General features: G+C 39.5%; 1 protein-coding gene across 6 annotated transcripts in view; it reads right to left on the bottom strand.

Moving 5' to 3' along the window:
- Positions 1 to 26,013, bottom strand: part of LOC137657944 (uncharacterized) — a 201,223-nt gene that overhangs the window by 110,552 nt on the left and 64,658 nt on the right. For all 6 annotated transcript variants that reach the window (XM_068392657.1, XM_068392660.1, XM_068392658.1 and 3 more), the window contains 2 exons: positions 21,173 to 21,327; positions 10,465 to 10,588 (listed from right to left, as the gene is read on the bottom strand). In XM_068392657.1, the coding sequence (XP_068248758.1) occupies positions 10,465 to 10,588; positions 21,173 to 21,327 (279 nt within the window). The remainder of the gene's footprint in view (positions 1 to 10,464; positions 10,589 to 21,172; positions 21,328 to 26,013) is intronic.

The following is a 26,013-nucleotide window of genomic DNA, read 5'->3' as shown; positions in this document are numbered from 1 at the left end:
GAGCTTCAGATAGAATCATTCACTGATATCCCTAAGACTGGGACATTCAATAACTAAATGCCAAACTGTCACGGGAACCAAGCAGTCATCAATAAAAGGTTGGCATCTACTAGTCATCAAGAACTCAGGTGTTAAGGTTGTGTGCCCAATTCTAAGGAGACAGAGGACAGCTTTCCACCTTCAAGGCATAGTATCATGTGTCCACGGATGTATAGTATTTGTAATTGTCTTCCTTTTGTTTAGATCAACAGAATTCCAGTAATGTTGCCAAATATCACAGAGAGATTTCTGTATATATGGCAACAATTCAGTAGTTTTTCTGAAGCCTCTTTTTCCAATTTGCATGCTGCTTAATTTCCTGGTACACTTACATGGGCTGGAACCCGCTAAAACTTAACTTCCTTGCCGGTAGTACTGCAAATATACATCATCATCATCATCATCATCTTTTCCTATGCCTATTGACGCACAAGGCCTCAGTTAGATTTTGCCAGTCTCCTCTATCTCGAGCTTTTAAATTAATACTTCTCCCTTCGTCATCTCATACTTCACGCTTCATAGTCATCAGCCATGTAAGTCCGGGTCTTCCTACTCTTCTAGTGCTTTGTGGAGCCCAGTTGAAAGTTTGGTGAACTAATCTCTCTTGGGGAATGTGAAGAGCATGCTCAAACCATCTCAATCTGGCCCTCACCATGATTTCTCCTTTATTTGATGTTTAGTAGAGAGTCTTTCCTTCTTCTCTACATATACAAAGGCAGCCTGGAGTCTCCTGACTTTTAGGATACTCTCTCAAAATGATTAGCAAGTGAATTACTCACTTGTGGAGGATTAGTAATATATTGATCATTAATTTCTAACACTGGTGAAAATATTGAGCATATTTACCAGAGATTTTATGAACTTTCCTCCATGTGGCAGAAGGTGTGGTTCTTTTATTCAATGAAGAAACAAAACATGACCAATGTCCAGCTGCTTTGATTGTCAGTCAAAACTGTGCTCTGCATTTCGTATAAGTGACAATATTCTCTTCAGTGCAATTTTTGCGGTACCTTGTTAACACAATTCTAGTAGATCTGTACTCTGGTGAACCATTGTTAGTTTTAATTAACATTAGTGCATGATCACTTAGATAACAGACATCAATATCCTCCTGTGAAAGTCAGCCAGACAATTATATCTTGCTATTGAAAGATCAATGCATAACAAAGTACCTGTCTGGATATGGAAGTGGGTGGGCTCATCTGTGTTTAGAATCCTGATATCTTCATTTTCTATTAGTGATGCTAGCAGATTACCCTCTGAATTTGCTAAGACATCTCCCCATAATGGATGTCTGCTGTTAATATCACCAACAAAAAGAAACGGTTGAGGGAGTTGGTTTAGCACCTCAGCCACATCATCATAAGAAACTGCCATTAGAAGGTAAATACAGTGAACATATGGTATATTTCCTAATTAGATCCATTTGTACTGCTACTGCTAGTAGAGTAGTGTGTAGATTTAAATGTTTTTGGGGAATGTCACACCAAGGCTTCCACTATGCTTTTTTCCCCTGACTATTACATGGTGTTCTGTAATTAATGTATTCTCTAGGGCAAGGAATAAAAACATCTAGCCTTTTTTCTTGCAGACGTGCAACGACAGGTGATTGGTCATGAAATAGGAGTTTTGGCCCTTCATATTTATCCCTCAGACCTTGACAATTCCACAATAATACTGAAGGGAAAATAAAAAGTTCCCTTTTTGGAAGCTGCCTTAGGAGATTTTCTATCAGAATTTTTGGAATTGATGAGAATCTCTCTGATACTCTCTTTGTAAAAGTAGGTCTTACCAAGCTTGGTTTGGTATTTTTCTTAGCAGCCTTCTTATTTATTTGTCGTGTGGTCGTGTGGGATGTTGAACCTCGACAGTAATATTTGATATATTTAAATTTGTTTAAGGTTCATCTTTATCAGATAGAATTTCATAGTTTTTTTTTTTTAATTTCTCATTGGAGGGGAGAGGATGGGGATCTTTCTCTTTTAAGATTAAACGATGGAGAACTATGTGGATTATGTACCTCCAAATTGACAGGTACATCCATTAGCACTCTAGCATAAGATTCTTTCCCTAGATTCGGCAATGACGCTCCCCCAAGATGAAAGCCTTGGGCTGTTCATCCAAGGTGTGGTAGATTCAAAGGAAGTAGGAGTGCCTTTTGTACGATAGACATCAAATCTAAAGTATGAGGCATGGTATTAGCCTTTGAAGGTGGTTCATGAAGAGGAAGTTTTTCCTTACCTGGTCTAGCTGGTGTTACAGTTCTCTCTGGCAGTCCTGCATCCATAGATTTTAAGGCCTTGCCATAGCTTTTTTATGGCGTAGAAGTTGTCTAGCATATATTCATGGCGTAGAAGTTGTCTAGCATATCCCACACTGATATGTTCTGCATCCGACTTCTGAACATCTTCCTCTTCTATTTGATATTGAGGACATTCTTTATTGGTTAGCTTGTGATTCTGGTTACAATCAATGCATATTACAATATTGGTGATTGATTAATTGATTTGGAGTTTTCTGGCATCCTGACATATAAGGTCATTGATGCCTATATAATTTGCTATAAATCTATTATACATTTGGCAATGAATGTATGTGTGTAAATTCACAATAGGTGCACAGGCCATCGGTCCAATGGGGCTGAAATTCGGCATGGAGATGGGTTTCCACTACAGGAGGGTCTTAACATAAGTTTGGGAGCCTGGGCTCCCGAAATTCCAAAACATATTACTATGACTCCGAGGTCACATAGACAGGTATAGAAACATGCACGGAGATGGGTTTCCACCTTGGAATGGTCAAGACATAAGTTTGGGAGACCGGGAGCCCCCAGGAGCGTCACCACACAATTTTGGGAGTCCGGAGCGCCGGGAGCACGGGCTCTCGAAATTCCCAAGTAGATTTCTAAGACTCCATGGTCACACAAACTGGTATAAAACAGGCACAGAGATGGGTTTCCACCTCGTAAAGGTCAAGACATACGTTCAGGAGCCGGGGGGGGGCCCTAGGGAGCCGGGGGGGGGGGTCTCTAGGGAGCCCCGGGGTCCCGAAATTCCAGAATAGATTACTATGACTCCGCGGTTACAAAGACTGGTATAGAAATTGGCACAGAGATGGTTTCCACCTTGGTAAGGTCAAGACATATGTTCGGGAGCCTGGGAGCCCTCGGGAATTCACATCTATGGAATCCCAGGAAAATTACCATTACTTCCGTCATCTCTAGGACCTTGCCAAAGCAGTCCAAAACTCTGCAAAGCGACAAGACTCATCATCAAAACCTTGCATTCGAACTTGATCGAAGCAATGACCCTGACTGGGTGTGGACTAGCGAGAATGTTTTCTTCCCGCAAATTCCCATCATCCCTAATGATCTGCCATTCAGTTTTAAGCACTTGCAGTTCCCAGTCAGGTTGGCTTTTGCCATGACCATCAATAAAGCCCAGAGACACTCTCATAATGGCTGGCATCAACTTAGAGCAACCGTGCTTTTCTCATGGGCTGCTTTATGTGGCATGTTCAAGAGTGGGCTCTCAGGAACGTCTTTTTATTTTGTCACCGGAAGGGAAAACGAAGAACATAGTTTACAAAAAGAATAAAAGGAAATTCAATTTAAAACAATAAAAGCAAAGATGCCCTTATAAAGGTCAAAGAGCTTACAGAAGACCTGCTTCTGAAATAAATCTATAAATACCACTAGCATAGTACGACACATCATATCCAAGAATCTTGGTAGGGATAAAGCTGCCATCCTCACCTCAAGCCTCAGACAGATATCTATCTCTTAAGGTTCTAAAAGTGGGGCATTTAGTTTACAAGTACCTCACTGTCAAGAGTACCAAACAGCCATCGTAATATGGCTAGTTTTGCCCCGTCATCAGAGACTCATGTGCCAACCAAGTGTGACCAATGCAGAGACGACAAAGAGTAGGGGGCATCATGTTATACCTCCAAGGAGATATAACATTCATTATTTCTCTCATCTTATTTCCATCCAAACACTCCCAATACTGTTACCAATCATTATAAAAAAAAATCATAATGCTAGGTAAAAATTCATTACAGAGATGGGATAGCTTCTTGGTAGAAACTCGGCTGCAGCATTCTTTGCCAGTAAATCTGTCTTTTCGTTCCCAGACACACCTACATGTGCCGGAATCCAACATCAACTGTTATGCCTCTCACTCCAATAATGAAGAGCCACTCTAAAATCATTAAAAATAAACTTCTCAAGCTAGTAAAACACTTCTTGCATCACTAAAAATAGTAAAATTACTCTCCTTTTTTAAAACTATTTTTTTTTAATAGCGATTAGTATGTCATATAGTTTGGCAATAAATATGGGAGATGTTAGAGGAAGTGCACCTCTACAATTAAAACCATTACTATAGACTCCAAATCCAATGTCAGCATCAGATTTGAAGCCACCAGTATACATAAAAGTAGATCCCCTATGTTCTGCAATATAATCAATAAAAAGAGACCTGGCTTCTAAGTGCCATATTTTCTATACCAATAAAATATTTATAGAAAGATATCTCTGGTAATATCCATGGAGGGAATGATATCTTAAATGGAAGCACCCTACTTCTAGCTATATCAAGACTGTTTACCAATTGTTTTACCAAAAAACCATTAGGTAGAGGAGATTTTGAGGGGTAACTCAAAATATCTACAATGCCATACAAGGCTTGCAGTTTGATAGGCTAATGAATTAGGAAGTCTTTGCAACCTAAACCAATACTGAAAAATAGAAGATTTTCGGTAAGGGTCTAAAGGTAATTTTCCAGCGTCAACAAGGAGGCTTGGGATAGACAAAGTTCTAAAGGCTCCAGTGGCCAATCTGATACAAGTACGGCATATAGAATCTAAAATCTTTAATCGGCTTGAGGTGGCTGAGGAGTATATTTCACACCAATAACTAATTTTTGAAAAATATTAAGGTTCTATGATGTATGGAACAAAACTTTTGAAAGATTCAGAGCCTCAAAACATTTTACTTTTAATGCTATTAAGTGAAAAAAAAACCATGTCAGCCTGCAATCAAGGATCAATTCTAAAAATCTATTTTACTTACACGAGATCTGTTGACCTTTCATGTACATATCAGGCTCAGGATGTACTCCCCGAATACGACAGAAATGGATACCAGTAATTTTGCTTGTCAAAACTTGAATCCATTTATATCACCCCAGTGGATAATTTTGTTAATTGAGAGTTGTAGTTTTCTCTTATCCATTGCCATTCTAGCTCCAGCAAATGATATGGAGAGATCATAAACAAAGAGTGAGAGAATATCGTTGGGAATGACAGAGGATATCCCACCAATTGCTGCAAGTAAGGTTACACTTAGCACAGTACCTTGGGGAGCTACCTATTCTTGACATTTCTCTTGACAGTTTCATCCACTCTAACTTGAAAAAATATGTGAAATAAATGATTGAATTAACAATGGTACCTCTCCTCTCAATTACAAATTATGTATGATTTTAAGTATACCATATCTCCATGCAGTATCATATGCCTTATCAAGGTCATAAAGACTGTTGTATGGTGCTTTTTGGAGGCAAAGGCTTCACAAATAGAGGACCCAAGTCACATCAACACATGAGATGAGAGCATTTTCGTAAATCCACACTGCATAGGCTACAAAATACCTTTCTTCTTCAGGTATCACACTACTGTTGCATTGACCATATTCTCCATGATCTTACATAAACAAGATGCTAATGTAATTGGTTGATAGCTTGCAGCTAAAAACTTACCTTTATTGCACTTATCAAGTGCAGGATCAAATTCTCTTTCAGTAAAAGGAGCATTGTAAGATTCCTCCTTTCTGTTGCAAAATTTAGAATTTTCCATTCTTCTGCTTTACTCTTGCTCTTGGAAAAATGATTAGCCAAGACATTGCTAACCTAGTTGCTCAAGTCACATACTGACTATTCAACACTGGTGGTGGGTGGGTGGGTGGGGGTAAATTTGACTGTTATCCTATTTTACTTTCCTCCATACAGAAGATGATGGTGTTTTACTGTTGAATGAGGAAACAAAAGATATCCAAGACTGGAACTGTGTGCACTACATTTTTCGTATCCTATCAAATTCTCCTCTATATGGTGTCTACACAATTGAGTTAAAAGATTTCTTGTAGCTCTGTGCAAGATAGTTCTGAAGATCACCAGGGTACTGGACGCCAGTTGAATAACCCTGTGGTTTTAGGAATCAAATTGACTCCTACTGTATGGAGAGTTCCATTCAGTAAGTCTATGGCATCATCAACACTTTCAAGCTGTTCTCCATTCCCTTCAATTTTGCTTAGCTCCGAAACCTCTCCCAGTCTGCCTTGTCAAGGTTCCACAGTGGTGATCTTTGTAAAGATGGATTATTGTTGTTGTTAGTGCACGATCACTAGTAAGGCCATCATCCAATGTTCTCCAAATAAGTAAGTGCATGGGCTCTCCTGTATTAAGGAGCCCTACACCTTAATTCTCCATAACTGATGACATAATATTACCCACTGCGTTTGCTAAAACGTTGTCCCATAGAGGATGTCTACCATTCAAATCTCCTAGTAAAAGAAAAGGTTGAGGGAGTTGTTGAATCACCTCTACTAAGTTATTATATGATATGTTGCTATTTGGAGGCATGTAAAGAGAACAAATTGTGTATTTTCTCCCTATATCTTTTTGTACAACCACTGCCTGCAGAGGATACGGATGGACAAAGATATTTGGTAAACATCTCGACAAACGTATATAAGACTTCCAGCATAGCTCCCTGCTCATTGATCATATGGTGCCTTATAGCTAACATACTCTTGAGGACAAGGAGTATTAGCTTGCTCTCTTCAAGACATACAATTATAGGGGAATGCTCATATTTGGCCCTTAAACCCTGGCCACTCCATTGCAAAATTGGAGGAAAAACTATGGATTATTTTCTGGATGACACCTTGGATGAAGTCTTTCCATTAGCAATTTTTTACCTAACATTATTTCACGGAGGTTTCTTTAGAGAGGGTCTTGATAAATTGGGTTTCCCTATATTTTTTTTTCCTGATCTAATTATTGATTAGACCAACCATACTTATTTAAGGTCATAACTTTAATGTTTCTCATGGAAGGAGGGTGAGAAAATGGTCTCTTCTCTTTTTTGATTAACAGGTGGTGAGCTACAGGTCTTTTCACCTTTCCCAATATAGGTGCACCAGGTAAATTGGTTTTAAGTGGAAACTCCATCAACTCAGGGAAGGACACGGCTTGAGAGAGGTTTGTACTATTGTTCAGAAGGGAGGACAAAGGTTGAACAGAGAATGCCCCATTGTTAATATGCTGTGGCAAAGTCCCAAAAGGCAACATGCATTTTTATCATTAGATGATGTTACTGAGCGGGTTCAATGTCTCCTGTGGTAAATTTCCTCTTGGTTTTAATGCATTTGCATAGCTGCCTGGTTTATTCAGCAGTCTTTTGGCATGCCCCACACTTGTGTGTTCTATACTTGATTTGTTGGGGGCAGCTTCTTCCAACTTATAAAGTTCCAAGATCCTGTAAGTGGATTTCTCATCCAAGTTGCAGTTTAAATACCTGGCATCAAGTGCATACTCTCCTTGGTAAAATCTGGAGCAACTACTACATATTTTCTCATTTTTGAAAACTTTAGATGGGTGTCCAAATTTGATACAATTAAAACATTGTGGTGGCTTCTGTTTAAAAGGTTGAGCTTTAATCCTTTCATATTCAATAACAACATGGAAAGGTACATCAGCATCCTGGAAATTAAGGAAAACAATTGATGTCCCAGGAATTTTATGCACTTTCCAGATTGCTAATGGAAATATTGCCAGTATCTCCTCCTCTGTAAATTCACGCAGGTCTTTACTGAAGATTACTCCTCTTCCATAACTAGATTTTAAGTGGGGTCTGACATCTAACGTAATATCATCACTACTTGTCTTAATCTAAGATAATATTATAGATTGCGTGCAAGATTTGGTATAGATGAGGAAACTATTTTTTCCAAAGGAAGATATAACACCAGGTGCAATGGTTCCTTATTTTTTTCTGAATGAATTTGCAAGTTTTAAAATAATTCCCTGTACTCCCTCAAGGTATAGTAACAAGCCACATTGGTGGTTTCAGCTTTCTTTGGGAAGGCATGACTAGATCAATATCTTTCTCAATCTAGTTGGTAGGTTTGTATAATACCAAATCTGTTGGTACCATTACATAAAGCACCCTTAAAATTCAAATTATTAATCTTAACATGTATAAAGTTACTTTTGTCATTACAATGCTTCATCACGACTATCATAGGATGCCCATGAATCCCATTTATCACCTTGAAGTTTCATTCTTATATCCATCATGCTTTATATAGCTCATCATAATTAGTCTCTAATGGAATTTCGGTAACAAGGAGGATTCACTGTTTCCTGTTACCCAAATTAATTGGATTATGAACATCAGTAAAATGGTCATTTTAGTTCCTCGGTCATAAACAGAATTTTCCTTAATTAGACTAGCAGAGGTCGTCAACAGTACAGGAGGGGGAGGGGGAGTCAGCTTCTCCAGGGGAGGGGGAGTCAGCATATCCAGGGGAGGGGGGTCATTATGAGAAAAATCCATATGAAAGGGTCATTCTTGGAATTGTTCTTTGGTTTGCTCATTGGTTTACCTGCTAGAATAACAAGAAAGTATCAATTGTTGGAAAGGAAATTTGCATTCTACTGATATAAAGGCACAGGCATAAGCTAAACCTCCCTGTTAGAACCGAACCTAAGAAAATATGGAATCATTTTCTCCATATCTGTAATGAGGGGCATCCAGCAAGAAGCCGAGAGCACTACCTAAAGGATTGGATCCTCCAGGATTCTGATGACCCAACCTTTGATAATAGTTCTGCCAAAAAATGTCCAAACCATTTGTAGGATGGATGAGATCATCCAATACTTTCACTTATAGCTTTGAATCCAAATACCTCCCAAATGTGGTCCCTTCTCCCATTCATCTAAGCAGGCAGTAGTAATGAATGTGGAAATATTCACACCCTTTAAGGTTGTTTCTTTAGGCATATTTTACACGCATGTCACCTCTATCATTACTTGTGCCGATCCAAATTTACCTACTACTGATTCTCGTCTCTTCTTTAGATCTACTTCAGCATTGAAATCACCAAAAACAAATAAAAAGTTTCTATTTTTTTTTCATTATGGGATTTTGTTGGTACATATGTTTGAATGATCCTCTGTTTATACTTCTTATTTAATTTGATAATCAATCCTGCAGTTCTATCATTGGTACTAAAAAATTATTCTCACTTACCTGCAAGAAAACCCACTCCATTCAATTTGTTCCTTTCATGTTCTCTGAAGTAAACTATATAGCAATCTTTTAACTCATTTAAGATTTCCCAGTTCTAATTTCACTAAAACATATTATATCCCAACTTACTTATTTCAGCTCTTCTAGTAAAACAGCAAGATCTTCTTCACTGAACAGGGTCCTGACAAGATATGTTGCAGGGTTATGTTTCTAAAGGTAGCCTGTTCTAGTTTAGATATTTTAGCTCCCCCTGCAGTGAAATATAATGGCCCGCAATCTTGGACAGCTGTTCCACAGCTGCTGGGGAGTGGGGGCCGAGACTAGGTTGTTTTATTATGTCTGGGTTTTGGCCATTTTCATCATCCTGCTGGCCACTGCAGATTGGTGATGGTGGGAGATTTTGCTCTGATCGCTCACAGTAAATGAACCTAGTATAGGTGACCCTGACCAGCATAGCTTTACTAATCATGGTGATGTGCAAACCCCCCATCTCTCTCTCTCTCTCTCTCTCTCTCTCTCTCTCTCTCTCTCTCTCTCTCTCTCTCTCTCTCTCTCTCTTTTGCGTGTGTGTGTGTGTCTGTGTATGTCAGGGCCTCATATCTCTTAAATTACAAATTTCCATGAAACAATATAATTTCAATTTTCTTTAGTCTTGTGCTGTATCTTAAAGTGCAAATGTCTTTAAAAGTACCTCTAGTACATATACTTGAATCATTAACAGGATGGTTAATTCGTGTAAAATCAATGGTCATGTATCCCTTACAATATTTCAAAATGCTCTTTTTAATCTTGTAAAAATTTACCTAGTAGAGCTCAATAAAAGTAAAAGAAGTTTTACATGGAGAAATTCCAGATTTTAGAGATGAACAATGGGAAAAAGAACCTTTTCCAGCAGTCAGTCAATTTCCTTCTTAAAATTACCTAACAGATTATTGTAATCGTCTTAATTTGAAATGACTTTTACACAATTTCATGATGACGTATGTGCTAAATTTCACATAAAACCCTTTGCAGTAAAATAATATATTGAACTCTATATTTAGAAAATTCTTAAATTCCAGCTATATTTTGTCCTTTGTCTTTATACATATAATACTATGCACCTACCGTTACTTCTTGTTCAAATGAATATTTTTCAGAGAGGATCTGGTCTCGTTCCCTTTGGATCTTATCTTTGTTGCTCCGTTCATGCCTAAGCTCTTCTTGAACCGACATCACTTCTTGGTCAAACCTGAGGAAATAAAGATTATCAGAACAAAGCTTCTTTGGATGAAATATTTCTTTACATGGGCTCTTTTGATGATGAGATAACACAAATAATATACTAAAAGATTATCATATGCACAAAGCAATAGCCTATCCTTCTTTAATCGGTTTCACATATGCCAGTACTGACTTCACGTCACTTGTCCTTAAATATTAATAAAAAATAGACAAATTTGTTTTGATCATTCACGAAAGCGCAGAGTAAGCCTACAGGTTTGAGCGTGAACTTTATCCCAAATAAAGCTCTCTTGGCTTCGTTACTTTGTTAAGTTGATCAATTATTTTGTGAACCGTTTTTAATAATATGATATGCTTAATGCACAATCTTTGACATTTAAATAAAAATAAAAATAAATAACCTAAAACAAGGACTACTATATGAAAAAAAAAAATTGCACAACGAGTCTAGAACGAGTTGCTTACAAGTGTTTGAACATTGATGTTATCTTTTTATATATACAGTATGTAGATGAAAAGTAAATGTAGTGAATCAAAGAGGCATACTATAACAATGCAAGATAAATTCAACATTGCACTCAATTTAGGTCTGGCATGAACAATGGTATCTATCATTATCCAGGATAACGACCATACCATTCAACAAGTTATTAAAAGGCTCCGTTGTTAAAAACTTGTAAAATTAATATGAAGAGAGGCATAAGCTACAATGAAATGATACACTTTGGATACAAAAGCAGATGCATGACCAAATTCCTATGAACCAAAGCCTGATTCAAGAGAATGACAATTCTTTGTTTAAGGACTTACGCAAAAAACGTACTCATTAAAAGAATACTTCATTTGCTGCAAATCAAGGGAAACGTTTAATACGTTCAAGAAATGTTTCAGTTTGTAAAACATTAAAATTCAGGAAGCAGCAGCTACAGCCGAGTGTTGCTTCAGAAGAATTTGAAGACTTTCCCGATGTAAAGAAAAAAAATCAATTCCGTCAAAATTTACCTTCAACGTTGACAAGCCCGGCTTGCTTTGGAAGAAAATTCCAGAGAGCTCACTTATTTCAAAGGAAGAAAAATAATGCCAGGGGACAAGGTAGTCGAAGATAGGTAGAATCAAAATCAATCCATCCTCTTCAATATAGTTGATTGGTCATTTATGTAACGGTTAGCCACTTTATGATAATTTTATCACTAACACACATGATTCTCCTTTTTTCAAATAAACCACAAATATTCATTCATATCATATTCACTCTGCCATAGACCCATAGGTAAATTCCTTTAATGATAAATATTTCTGCCTGGCAAAGGATTTGAACTTTAGCAATGATAGGAAAGGGATTTTGACATAGGAAAAATCTATTATTGGGTGAGACAGCCATGTCGTCCTGATGGAAGTTCCTCTTAGGCAGCTTTCTACTTGGGATATTTACTGCAAGTAATTTACAAGAGAATTTTACCTGTAAAGGTATCACAAGATTACGACCCCCGGAACGAATATCCTGAAAGATATTGTGTATGTAACAGGGACATCTTTAAAACAACCACGGCTATCCTTCCCCAAATAGAGTTAACCTTGTCATGAAGGATATGGGATAGGATTGGATATGTGGGTGAGCTGTTACAACTCCGATCGCAGTATGTTATGTAAACAAGGTCGCTGATTTGCCAATCAAAAGCTATGCAGTATTGTGACTGACAAAGTGAATAATATTAGTAAGAAAAATATCAAATTGATAAGGAATATTGATATTGATCCACTCGTATCTATAGATGATATGTTTTCCACAGGAAGAAAAGAAGGAATATAATGTGTCATAAGTAACTGTCTTAAAGAAGTTCACAATCAACACCAACCCCCAAAAATTGGGTGCACCAATAATTAACAAAAGAAAGAATAAGAAAGAAGAAGAGATTAAATCAAAACTGAAGAGTGGGCCAGTATGTTTAGTTAAAGAATATCAGTATCTGGGTGAATGGTATACAGAGAAAGGAAAAAAAGAATTGAGTATCAGTAAAATAAGCCAGAGTCGCATATATGACCCAAGAAATAAGAAAATATGGAGATATGAAAAAAGTAGCAAAGATGTCATTGGAAGTGAGAAAGAAAATATATGAAACAGTAGTAGTACCAACAATATTTGCTATTGTGGAGACCTGGAGTGAAATACGAGATAAAGATATGAAAGATCTGGAAAACCTACAATATAGGATAATAAGGAATATGTATGAACAACCTCTAAGTATTCCATATTGGGGCATCCTTACAGAAACAGGAATATGGCCGGTGTCTTGCAGAATAGAATATAAAAAATTAATGCTCTTTCATAACATCATAAACACAGATAAAAAAGGCTACTTAAGGAAAAAGAACCCTGAAAAAAGAAATCAAGAAAATAATTATGGAAAAAAATAGAAAAAACTATTAAAGAAAAAAGAAAGTGATGAAAAAAATTAAGATTTATAAAAGGAAATGGTCTGCAGCTTTATATCAGAGAAATGGATCTGGATAAGGCCTCTCTTGTAATGAAGACAAGATTAAATATGCTCAATTTAAAAGTAAATTTCAGGAGAAAACATGTAGATAATTTGTGTAGCCTGTGCCAAGAGGAAGATAATACTGAACATTAATTTTTGTGCCCAAAATTAGGACAGTTAATGAAACTAGATATAAGTATAGGTATGTTGCAAAATCCTAGCAGGGATCTGGTTGCATTTATAAGTAGGGCAATGCATTTGAAAGAAGAATTTAAAGAAGAGTTTAAACTGACCACAATAGGTTGCCAAAACTGATGATGGCAAGGTGTTATCCAATCTGATTTCAAGACAGAATGGAATAAAAATAAAGATTGAGAATTTCATTATTAACTTATCTATGGTACAGGTAAAATAAGCTTAATTACAATAATAAGAATAAGGTTAAAAGCTTTACACCTATCTATAAAGGGAGAGAGTGCCCGCAAACTTATTTTGTGGAGTGAGCAATTAGGAACCAGGAATCTTCTAGCAGCCCCATTTTGATTGCACTCTTGAGAGTTTCTCAGCTTTGTTTTTAAGAGTTTTTCATACTATTTTGGATATGGATGGCCCTGCTTCTTCATCATTGGTCAAGTTGAGTATAACCTGTGATTTTTTTTTGAGAATTTTACATCTCCCACTCATATTTTTACCGATGCGTCTTTCTATTTCACTTGCATATTTTCTTCTCATTAACAACTTTACCAATCACTTTCTTAGGACCTATCACTTATTATGAAGAATGTTCATAAATATACAGTTAAAATCAAGCAAATAATGCAGAGACAATGCGGGAGATGTGCACTGAAGTCGGTGATAACGTAAAATGAACGAGTGATGCGGGCTTAGAGCACTCCCAAGTGCTCAGTCACCTAGTCTTAGCATCTGTAAGCATGCTTGTACCTCAAGATTGTACTCGAATCTCGATGCAAAATTTTTCTCGTATCTTGGAATGCTCGTGTCAAGGTATTACTGTACAAGCAAAGGTGTGAGCTAAACATGACAAATTCGGAGATAATATGTATTTTTCCCTAACTAATATAAACCTGTAGTTATTTATGTGGATTATCTTTCGGCAAAGCTGGAAGGTAGCCATTAGACTAAAAGTGCAAGATGCCAACCCTGCCTAACCACTTGAGTGGGTAGGCAGGGGGTAGCTTGGGGGTACCCAGCCACCTATATATACTCTCACAGCTGTGAGCTACATCACTTTTTAATTGCAGGCAGTACTTACTGGGAGACAGGTGATGGCAGGTCAATTTATAGAAATAACTACATTATTTGTTATAGGGAAAAACACAAATTATCTCTGAATTTGTCATTTCTTCCCATACTAACAAACCTTTCGATATTTATGTGGATGACTCACTCTTAGGTGGGTGGAAGTCCTAATTCTAGCATGGAAATTGACTCGGGTTTACCTAGTACAGTATATGACTGTGGTCTAGGGAAAACCTTAACACCTCGCTAAAAATTCAAAACAAATATGATAGCCACCTGAGCAATTCAGTTGTCATGAGAGATATCACATGAACGTCTTATGGAAGTACATTCCTAGTTTATAAAAGGGATTTTGACAGGAAAAATCTATCTTTGGGTGAGATAGCCATGTCGTCCTGATGGAAGTTCTTCTTAGGCAGCTTTCTACTAGGGATATTTACTGCGAGTGATATATCAGAGAATTTTACCTGTAGAGGTATCACGGGGTTACAACCCCCAGAACGAATATCCCGAAAGATATCGTGTATGTAACAGGGACGTCTTTAAAACAACCACGGCTATCCTTCACCAAATAGAGTTAACCTTGTCTTGAAGGGTATGAGATAGGATTGGATACATCAGTGAGCCGTTACAACTCCGATCCCAGTTGGTTATTGTAACACGGCCGCTGGTTCGCCATGCTTGCAGTAGCCATTTGTATGCAAGATGGCCTCACACTGAAAATTGAGGGGATGAAAAGTAACGGGCGGGTCCATCAGGACGACATGGCTATCTCAACCAAAAAATTGATTTTTGATGAAAGGAGATTTAAAATCTTACCATAACCATCATTAAATGGTGGAATGTGTTACCCTTCCCAAAGTAGTTATTTGGGAAAACCCAACCGCTCTATGAGTGGCCTCTGACAGTTTATTGCAAAATATATTAGGATAAGATAGTCATCATCACAGCCTCACAAACTGTAACGAATGCATATTTGGATGAACATGACTAAGATATAATCTGTAGTAAGTTAAAAAACTTAAGGTACACCAGTTTTTATTTAGAAAAAAAAAACACTAGCTCCAACGATGGAAACGCAAAAATACGTACAATCCTTTATTATTTCCAAAAGGAAATAAATGTAATAAAATCGGTTTAACAATATTTGCATTATGTATGCATAAAAGCAACAGATGTTTACCCCATGAACATCTTAGGGAATAGAATAATAAAAAACATTCCTTACAGATAAATAATAAGGTCACCTATTGACTTCAAAATAAACTTAGTTTATTATACATTGCAAAGAATATTTAACCTGGACTATGTCAGCTGTATGAGTCCCAAAATATACAGTCCATAAGAGTCCATGCATAACTCTAATAAGCTGGTCTAATTACATTACCAGCTACCATGAAAAAGTGTTTAATTTCTTCCAGCTGTCATAGGTAATGTTTGAAAAACATTCTTGAAGACTTCCATCGAGTATAGACTTGTAGCCCCTCAAAGGACATATACTGGGAGAAGTTTAAGGAAGAGGCAACTTTCCTAGGATCATGACCCGATGGAATACTGTCCGGGTCAGCCTTTCTGATAGCCCTTGATCGTGAACGGTGTGAACGCCTTAAGTGCCTGGCTCGCAAACGTGAGTGCTGGCCTCGTGATTGTGAACGTCATCCGCATGAACGGCACCCTCGAGAGCGTGACCAACGCCCTCGCTGGTGTGAGCGTCATCCTCGTAATCTACATTGACGCGATCTAGAACGCAAGCGTTCAGACTCGTGTCACAAGAAGTAAATGAAAAAAAAAGCAAAAAATAACAAGTCGAAGGCAGGCACAAGATTGTTGATCTGTGCCTTCGAAGCTCTGAATTGCTTGATCCGTGACAGTGACGTGTTACTGATCTGTCATATTGCTGAGTCATATCCCTTTCCCACAGGTCTTGGCTACAGAGATGAGACAGCAAGCTGAAGTGCAAAGCATAGACGAACAGGGACAGCCGCCTTCTCTACCTAAACCCCAGTGGGCACCCATGGTACCCCCATCCGGGTCCTGCCACACATAAGGAGAAAGCATGGGCAAAAAGAAGTAGAATAGTTCAGTAACTCGCTGCAGTGCCGTCCCATTGTTCGAAGCCGACCCTGGCCTTACAAACATCTTTTCGATTCACTATGTAGACTTGTGTTAACTTTATAAAAACCCCCGCTGCATCCATCTCCCTAGCCAGTCCTTAGAACTTTGTAAATTTGATATTCTATTAAAGAGCACTTAGCTTTTGAACTACAAGTTAATTTGACATTGTGACTTTGACATTTGATAATTGATGTGCTCATTCAGAATGTGAATTCATTTTTGTTAAATATACGAACTGTAGAAAAAGATACAGAGTAACATCTGTCATTATCCTCATCTCCTATACTCTTATGTCTTAAGCCACAGCTACCACAAGGCCACGTGACACCTGAATCTAGACTGAGTTGCTTGAGATTGTGATAACCACAATCGCAAGACTTTTCCTTGTGAAGAGGAACACATCCTTGGAGAGCGTCGAGATCGTTGGTCTCATGAGCGTGAAGTTCTAGAACAAGAATGCCTTCTGGAGGAAGAGCATTGAGATCGCAATGCACTACGATCTCTAAGATGATCTTCAGATCGTCACGAAGGACGATCAAAAGACAAGTGTCCCGAAGGACGAGGAGATACAGAGTTTTGTCCTCATGTGCCACTGGTAGAAGAGCGCTGGTCTTGTGAAGATCATCTCCTCTAGCCAAAGTATTCCTGTAGAAAGAAACATAAGGCTGAGGGTTAAGAGATGACGATGTCCTAAGATGGTGATCAGGAACGTCGTCAGCAGGAGGCCGTTGGAGGGAGGAACGTGAGCGATCACCTCGTCCACGCGTGGAATGACCAGAGAGAGGGCGACCGGCGGACTTCGCCGACCTCCAAAGGACAAATGGGCTCTTGAGTAGGATCCTTCCCGTGACCACGCTGAAGGAGTTGAAGCGCTTCCTTTGTAGGAATACAACACGTCTGCTAGAGAAAAAGGTTCCCCGGCAGCTGGAGGTGAGGCTGCTCCTCTATGGTAAGCAACAATAACCCAGTACCCCAAGGAGTCATCCAGTCTGCACTCCTGCTCAATCGACTCCCAAGGAAAGCGAGGGAGAAGGAGCTTTAGAAAGAGGTCTGATGGTGCGATAATAAGAATGCACTTTCCTAGCCCCTGAGGGAGAAAGATTGCGCTTTGTCTTCTTCATGCACTGTCCAAACTTCTCCCATTGGGAGGCAGGCCACTCACTATACTTTTCACAGGGCGAATCCTGCTCGCAGCGACGCCCTCTACAAAATGGACACATAGAGTGCAGTCAGTATCCACCGAAGACATGAAGGTACTGCACGCGGCGCCCTCGCGCCCAGGATATGTCTGCATGAGGGCGATCAAAAGAAGAACAAGCTCACCTGTAAAGAGAAACCAAAAATCAAAATGTCCAATGATAGCCTTTGGAAGAGAGAGAGGAGACGTCCGCTCTCTACAAGCCAAAAGAAAAAAGTGACATAGCTCACAGCTGTGAGAGTATATATAGGCGGCTGGGTACCCCCAAGCCCGCCCCTGCCTATCCATTAAAGTGGTTAGGTAGGTTGGCACCTTGCACTTTTAGTCTAATGGCTACCTTCCAGCTTCGCCGAAAGATAATCGACATAAATAGCGGAAGGTTTGTTAGATGGGAACAACCGCCTGTTAGGATTGAGGCCATAAAAACATGGTATCATCTTCCCTGTATTTGTAATGATGAGCTTCCGGTCAGAAGCCAAGAGTCTTAAGGAATGGATCCCCCTGGATTCTGATGACCTAACTATTATGAATAGTTGTGCCAGAAAGGTCCAAACCATTGTTAGAATGGTTAAGGTCATCCATCAATCTAACATATAGCTTTGAAGGCAAACATCTTCCCATTCATCTAAGCAGTGAATAGCTATGTAGGTGGATATATCCACGCCATTTACAAATAATAATAATACTAATAATAATATTAGCTATAATAATCAATAATAATACAGTGATAAATAAAAACCAACATTACTCAGAGTTAGGATAGTAAGATAGAAGAAAGATTATATAATTTGGAGGAGGCCGAAATGAAATCAAGAAGTAGAAAAACTATAGAGAGAAATTTAGTCAGGTTGTGGGAAAATTTTCCCTTACTTCGAAAGCCTTCCTATCTATCACAAGGTTTCAACATGGAAAAGATATTTCATTGTTGAAGCCAAGTGATTTCATCAAAGCCTTCTCTCTGTAAGAGAGACTCGGTGCCCAAAAGGTGCTAGCATGACCAACCATCAGTCAGCCAATGGTACCTCAGAGCTAGAACCTACATGCTTGCCAAGCTGTTCTGGAAAATTCTTCCTCTCCCTAGATTACAGACATTCAAATCCAAAATGGATCTGAGAATTTATAATAAAAAAGCAGCCGATTAATTGGGCTGAGAATGTTCTTACTCTATATCTGGAAAACAATTCCTGGAACCATCTTGTGAACAGATGTGGTCAGCCTGGCTTGATGTTCAGAGCAGAGAACATTTACTGACAGGGTAAGCACATTCAACGACATGCAAGACCTGTAATATGCAGTTGTATCTCTTATTCTGGAGGTACTGAAGAAAGGCCTGTACCATGATCTGTACAGCTCAGGACAGATTGGCCAATGACTGGGGGATCAGCTGTGGCACAAATAATTGAGTGTTGGCACAGATGATTGGCCCATCATAGGACCGATCGACCTCCAGTGTGAGTGACAGGGCAGCTCACTTTGGGCCTGTTAAGCTGCAGAGATAGTTGTACTGGACCCACAGACTGGTGCACTGATCACACGGGATCAGATACCAGATGGTAATTGTCTCTTTCACAACGAAGAGGAGAGGTCTCCTTATGATCAACCATCCAGGATTTCTTCTTCAGAGAAAAATAGTCAGAATCAGAAATAGAAGGACAGAATCAGAAGTAAAAGAGCAAAGGAAGGAGAATCATAGCTTCACACGACACTGTTCGTATCTAGTACAGAAGGACTGATCACCAGGTACGGGAACAGACCCATGTCACTGTTGCGCTGGTCTCACCTTTCATACCAATTGGTGAGAAAACTCTATAGCTTCCAAAAGGTAAAGAGCTATACAGTAGCTGTTACAACAAGCTCACGATCACTAATTGACCCCACCGACACAGGTCAGCCTGTGAGCTCGGGAGGCGTCTACTGAACAATAGACAGTACAGTGCTTGAGTTCGGTCTAGGTAAGACGCTTCACTTGCAAATCATAAAAGAGTGGTGGTGATCACTAACTGACCCCACAGGTACTTGTCAACGCGTAAGATTCGTATCGGCACAAGAATGTTGAGTGAACGATACCCCAATCAGTCTACCTTTTCTGGAGATTGGTCTGGATATAACCGTTCACCTGAAAGTGATGAAACTGCAGTGGCTGTCACTTCAGACTAACATTCACTTACTGAAGCCTAAGATACCAGATAATGTGCGCTCTGAACTGGCATAAAGAGGTACACAAGGGTAAGAAGCAATCCTTCTACTGTATATCACTACAGTAATGGGAAAGGTGGGAGCATATAGGCCTTATCTTACCTGGCTTACAGTGCTGATGTTCTGTCCAAGAAGGGCTACCCATCTACACCTGGTGAAACTGCAGTGTCTGAAATACTGGCTCACATTCCGCTTGCCTGACTACAAAGGTACCAGTTAGCAAATGAGTAGCATAATTCCCTCTAGAAGAAAGAGAGTAATTGCTATAAGTACCAATGAGCATTTAGCGAAAGGCCTTCTTGTGTGATTGCCTTCTTGGTCGTCATCTTCTCAAGGAAGAAGTGTCTAATGAAGAGAAAGAAGGGAGAATATGTTGGTGAGCAGGAGGGAGAAAAGGTTGGTAGATGAGGAGAGAAATTTCTTCTACTTCCCCTTGTCAACCAATCTTCCTTTCTATCCCAAAGAAGTGATGGTCTGGGTGATCAATAAGGACTACCCTCCCTTGGAAGAGGAAGCTACAAGAATTTCTTTTGCAGCAACAGAAACCATTACACTAGTAATTTTGTTACAATGGCAGCACTGGGAACACACTCGCTGACACTGCACAATAGGGTATCATCACCTCGGGAACACTGTCAGCACTGAGCGTTCCACACCAGAAAAATAATGTCATTACCGGGCACCCAGGAGCAGCCAACACACTCCTGAGACAGAGAAACTTCCACAAAGCAAAAAGATTCAAGTAAACAAATTTACTCTACCACATGCCCTTCTTATGGTGCTTCTGTTTTTGAATGAGAGTGCTTATAAAAAACAGTCAATAGAGCAGTGCAATGATATGCTTGTACCTGTTGCGGCCAAGGACAAAAGTGGCTATTCTGTGAAAGACGGTGGGCGGAGCTTTTCCCTCTTGCCATTAGTCATTACCCACTATCTTGTTTATGACTCGATAGTCATTCCAGCGCATGTGAAGGCATATCCATTTTTAAAGGAATAAAGGTTTGTACTGTATATACGTCAGAACAAATAAACTTACACAATCATGTATTGAAAATTTTTTCTTAGCGTATAATTTCTATCTTTGTCTAAACAGTGCAGTCGTAACCTTGCTATTCTCCAGTACCCTCAGACATATTACTTGTATTGAAGTAATCCTTGCACAAATTTTTGTAGATACTGTACACCTTTTAAAACAGATATCTGTATTGATTTATATATTTTTCAGATTTCTTCCCAAATTACATGTAAAAAGTATAAAACAAAATGAACCAGCAGGACTTCATGTTCTAAACTTAACATCTTTGTGAATATATTTCTTGATTACTACCTTGGAAGTTAAACTTACTTTCTTTGTTTCTTTTCCAGGAGGTTATTTCGGGATGTCTGTTCTTCCAGCAATATCTTCAAATCATTCATTTCAGCCTGGAGTCTCTGGCATTTACGTTTAAGTTGTGCTACAACCTGCCGTTGTTCATCTGTTTCTTCATATGCATCAGCAACCTGAAGAAAATAATTGTATAATTACTGAAAAATAAAATGTTACTATTCCAATAATAATACTTTGGATTTATTATTTACATAGGGATAATCATACACATTTTCCCCTGACTGGAATTCATGAGATACTTCAAACATAACTCACAGATAAGCCAAGGCTTCACAGCAGTCTAATAACTGTGGGGCCAATCGAGATGATTTCGGTATCAAATTATAGCAAATTTTTGTCGGAAAGTTCAAAATCAGATAGAGAATCACAGCTGAAGAAATGGCTCTTACAGTTGATAATTCTATTTCTCACACACTTTTTGTCCTATTTCTCTCTATTTGCACACTCTAGACTTCAAATTATATTTGTCCTATTTTTCTGTTTGAAATGGTTTCCAATTAAAATCTTCCACATTGCCTTTTTTCTTCATCCTTTACCTTTACCATATCTATCTCTGCCATTTATACTTTACATTTACCAAATGTCTGTCTATGTTCTTGTCTGTCTCATTGAATAACTACGGTCAACAAATAACTGATAAAACAACATCATCTCAATAAAAAAATTATTTTTTCTTAAACTAACCCACAACTCTTACAGCAAATATATGTGGTCTCCACAAACTCTACAAACCTATCCAAAGGATAGCTAGTAGCAGTTGCACTTCCTACGGAAGTGTAACCTAGAACCTCAGTTATAAGAACAATTAAAAAACCTGAGACTTACCAACTAGGAGTATGGAACTATACGTACAGTTGGCTATCCTTATTCAAGGGTATTCTATTTTAGCCACTGCCATGGATAAGAAATTCCATGGATAAAAGGACACTAAAATAAATAGATGTTAATTTTTCACTTTTGCTTGTAACACTTAAAAATATATTTTTAAAAATGATATATATTGTACTGCAATAATAATACAATAGAGTACATTAAATCTCTCTCTCTCTCTCTCTCTCTCTCTCTCTCTCTCTCTCTCTCTCTCTCTCTCTCTCTCTCTCTCTCTCTCTCTCTCTCTCTCTCTCTCTCTCTCTCTCTCTCTGTGTGTGTGTGTGTGTGTGCGTGTGCTGGGTTATAAAGTAGAAAGTGTGGACCAGGAGGAAGACCTTGGTATTATTATCAGCAGGGATTTGAAGTTCACCAAACAGAGCATAAAAGCTGAAAAGAAAGCAGAGAAACTAATAGGCTACGCTACAAAGAAACAATTCAAATACAGAAACAAAGACATTGTACTACAGCTGTTTCGGTGATCCCAAGACGGCGGAGTCGAGGGATACTGCAAGGGAAACGCTTCGAAAGTGGGTAAGAGGGTTCCAGAAGAACTCTCTGGGACCTTACCTACCAAGCAAAACAATGAGAAGCCTTCTGTTCCCTAAGGCAACATCCGACGCGGTTGTGCCTCAGGCACAGGTCAAGCCTCCCTTCATAAAGCCTTATTAATGTCAGCCTCTATCGTCACGATAGAGGCTGACATTAATATGGCTTTAGAAGGCATAGACATCCATCAGGAAAGGATGTCAGAGGTGTCCTCGGACAGCGAAAAGGATCTTCTTCAAGAAGACCCTGAAGAAGAGGTGGCCCAGCCACCTGAGGAAGAAGAAGGATCCCTATCGACAGTGACGGAAGATCCTCTACTGTCTGTGACGGTATATCAATCGGTGCCGTCAACCTCTTCGGCCCCAACCCCTCAACCAGACCCTCTGTTATCCAAGAGTGAAGCGCTCACGGTGCAAATCCATATGATGATTGAAACTATGCGCAAGGAACAGCAAGAGATGAGAAGGGAAGCCAGGGAAGCACACCGCTCAGCCGCTTTTAGTGGCTCCCACAAGCGGCCCAACGTCTCTGACTTACCCCAATGCTCCGAAATCAACCCCTGGAGGTATGCAGAGTTCATGCCCATGATGAATAGGAAACTCTACGTCTAGATGGGGGCCATACCACTCGACGATCTCCAATTCTGGCTGAACACCTTGGCTTACCCGGAATGCTTCGTGAGATTGAAGAACGAACCTGCATCTAAAGAAGAGACGGAAACTAAGGGGGTGGTGGTCTTTAATCATGACAAAGCACAGGCTCTCTTGACGAGTAGCCTGAAGAAAGCCGCCTATACAAATTTGAAGGTTTCTGCTTTGAGCAAGAGGCACCCTACCTTCCTTGCTCCTTCCTCCAGAGCTTTTCCCTTTATGGCTAAAGCTCTCCACTCCGTGCTAAAAGCAGTTGATGCGGGCAAACTCTGCCCTACGCTAGAGGATTGTAAACCATTGTCTCTAGCCCTGCCTACCGGCGAGAAAGATTGGAACGAGGTCCATCTAACCTTCTCGATCTCAAAACTAGATCCAGATATTGCAGGACAGCAGTTCAAAGAGAACCTTCCGAAGCTGTTGGACTTTCTTCTGCAAAGGGAACAGGAGACAAAAAAGAGACTAGCTGCCTCTCTGTCTCTCTAGAACTGTATGGAGATGTGCGCAGGCATCTCAAGTACCCCAGATATGTACATGGTCCTAGCCAAGATGCACATGGCTACTCTAGTAAAGGACTTGTACGCTTTCGTGAAGGCCAGGAGGGCCTGTAGAGAGTACGTTTTTGCCAATGCAACGGTCAAGCATAAACCCAGGAAGCTGATTACTTCATGTATCTGGGTCAAGGACCTCTCCCCAAAGGAAGCAGTCCAAGAGGTAGTTGCTAAAGCCGCCACGGAGAATAGGAACCTTCTCCAAAAGTGGGGCATGTCTTCCACGAGGATGTCATCTTCTGACGCTGGTCCCCAACCCAAGAACAGGAAGACGAAGAAGCCACGAGTGCCTTATAGACCTGCACAGCATCCCAGTTACCATGACCACAGTGCCCCAAATGGTTGCCCAGCCGCAAACCACATTCCAAATGGTACCTCAGCAGTTAGTAGCTCAGTCACCAGCCTTTAACCCTGGCTTTGTGAGGCACACCACTACCTTTCGCCCTAAAGGTAGAGGATCTAGAAGAGGCTCCTCAAGAAACCCCTCAAGGGGTAGAGGAGGGCGTGGTCAGGGTAACAAACTCTCCGGGTCATCTAAACAATGAGATGCTCCAGGTAGGAGGAAGACTCTTCCACTTTCGGGATCATTGGACCTTCGATCCCTGGGCCCACAGCCTAATCAAGAATGGACTAGGGTGGAAATGGAACAAAACTCCACCTTCCTTTCCTCAATTCTTCCAACACTTCACACCCTTATTGGAAGAATATATCTTAGAACTCTTGAACAAAAAGGTTATAAGGAAAGCAAAGTCCATCAAATTCGAGGGAAGGCTGTTTTGTGTTCCCAAGAAGGACTCGGACAAACTCAGAGTCATTCTAGACTTGTCTCCACTCAACAAGTTCATCGAGAACAACAAGTTCCGGATTTTAACCTTACAACACATAAGGACCCTGTTACCGAAAGGGGCGTACACAGTCTCAATAGACCTGGCAGATGCTTACTGGCCCCTTCCAGTCAGCCGCCCCCTCTCCTCCTACCTAGGATTCAAGCTACAGAAGACAAAGTATGTCTTCACAGCCATGCCCTTTGGACTAAACATAGCCCCAAGGATATTCACAAAACTTGCGGACACACTCGTACAACAGCTAGCTTAGAAGGCATTCATGTAGCAGCATACCTGGATGACTGGCTGGTGTGGGCAGCATCCAAGACTGCTTGTCTACAGGCAACCACGAAGGTGATCCAGTTCCTGGACCATCTGGGCTTCAAGATCAAATACAAGAAGTCTCGCCTCTCTCCAGCTCGAGTTTCTTCTGTACTAGGATACCTTCCCTAATGGGAGTTATGGTTGCAGCTTTCTGCCTTTTCAACTTGGTTTGAAGCTTTGTTTACATAATAATAATAATAATAATAATAATAATAATAATAATAATAATAATTAAAACAATAACAATAATAGTTTTCATTGAAGATTACTGTTGCTAGTGGCATTAATTTTGTAGTTGAGCTTTTCAATTCACCAGATTTTCCTTCTCTCAACAGTTCTGCATACCGCCAGGAGCTATGCTATGTAAGTCATCAGTATGTAGGGAGCAAAATACTTAGAAAAATTCTAAGATTTTACTGAAAATTTACTCAAAGTAAAGAGGATGGTGATGATAATAATAATAATAATAATAATAATAATAATAATAATATCAAAGCTTAACTCTGGAAACATGATAAAGGCTATAAAGCCCCGGGCATTACCAGTAATCAGGTACAGTGCTAGAATAGTGGAGTGGAAGAAGTCAAGAGCTATGTTATATCGATTGAAAAACACAAAAGGTAATGAATATGTACCAAGTACTGCATCCAAGAGCAAACATTGAAAGGGTCTATATATCACATAGTGAAGGAGGAAAAAGAATTCAATAGTACAGAAGATTGTGTCAACATCGAAAGTTGACCACTAGGACAGTACCTTACGACCAGTGAAGATGAATGGCTAAAGAGTGCATGGGAAGAAAACTTGATAAATGAGGATCAAGATGCAGAAGTGTGTAAGGAGAGAACAGAAAAAAACTAGAAGAATGGTAAAGAAAAGCAATGCATGAACAATTCCTGTGATAAACTGAAGAATTTGCCATGACGGTATGATAATGGCAGTGCAAGACCAGACCTAAGAACAAGACATTTTCAAAAAGCAACAGATGGAACTAATGTCTTGTTAAAGTGCAGGAAGAAACTATTAACCAAATCATC

The sequence above is a fragment of the Palaemon carinicauda genome, chromosome 18 (genome assembly GCF_036898095.1).
Source record: "Palaemon carinicauda isolate YSFRI2023 chromosome 18, ASM3689809v2, whole genome shotgun sequence".
Classification (NCBI taxonomy): Eukaryota; Metazoa; Arthropoda; class Malacostraca; order Decapoda; family Palaemonidae; genus Palaemon; species Palaemon carinicauda.
Note: the sequence above shows the minus strand (reverse complement) of the source record. Positions and strands in the feature narration are given on the sequence as shown.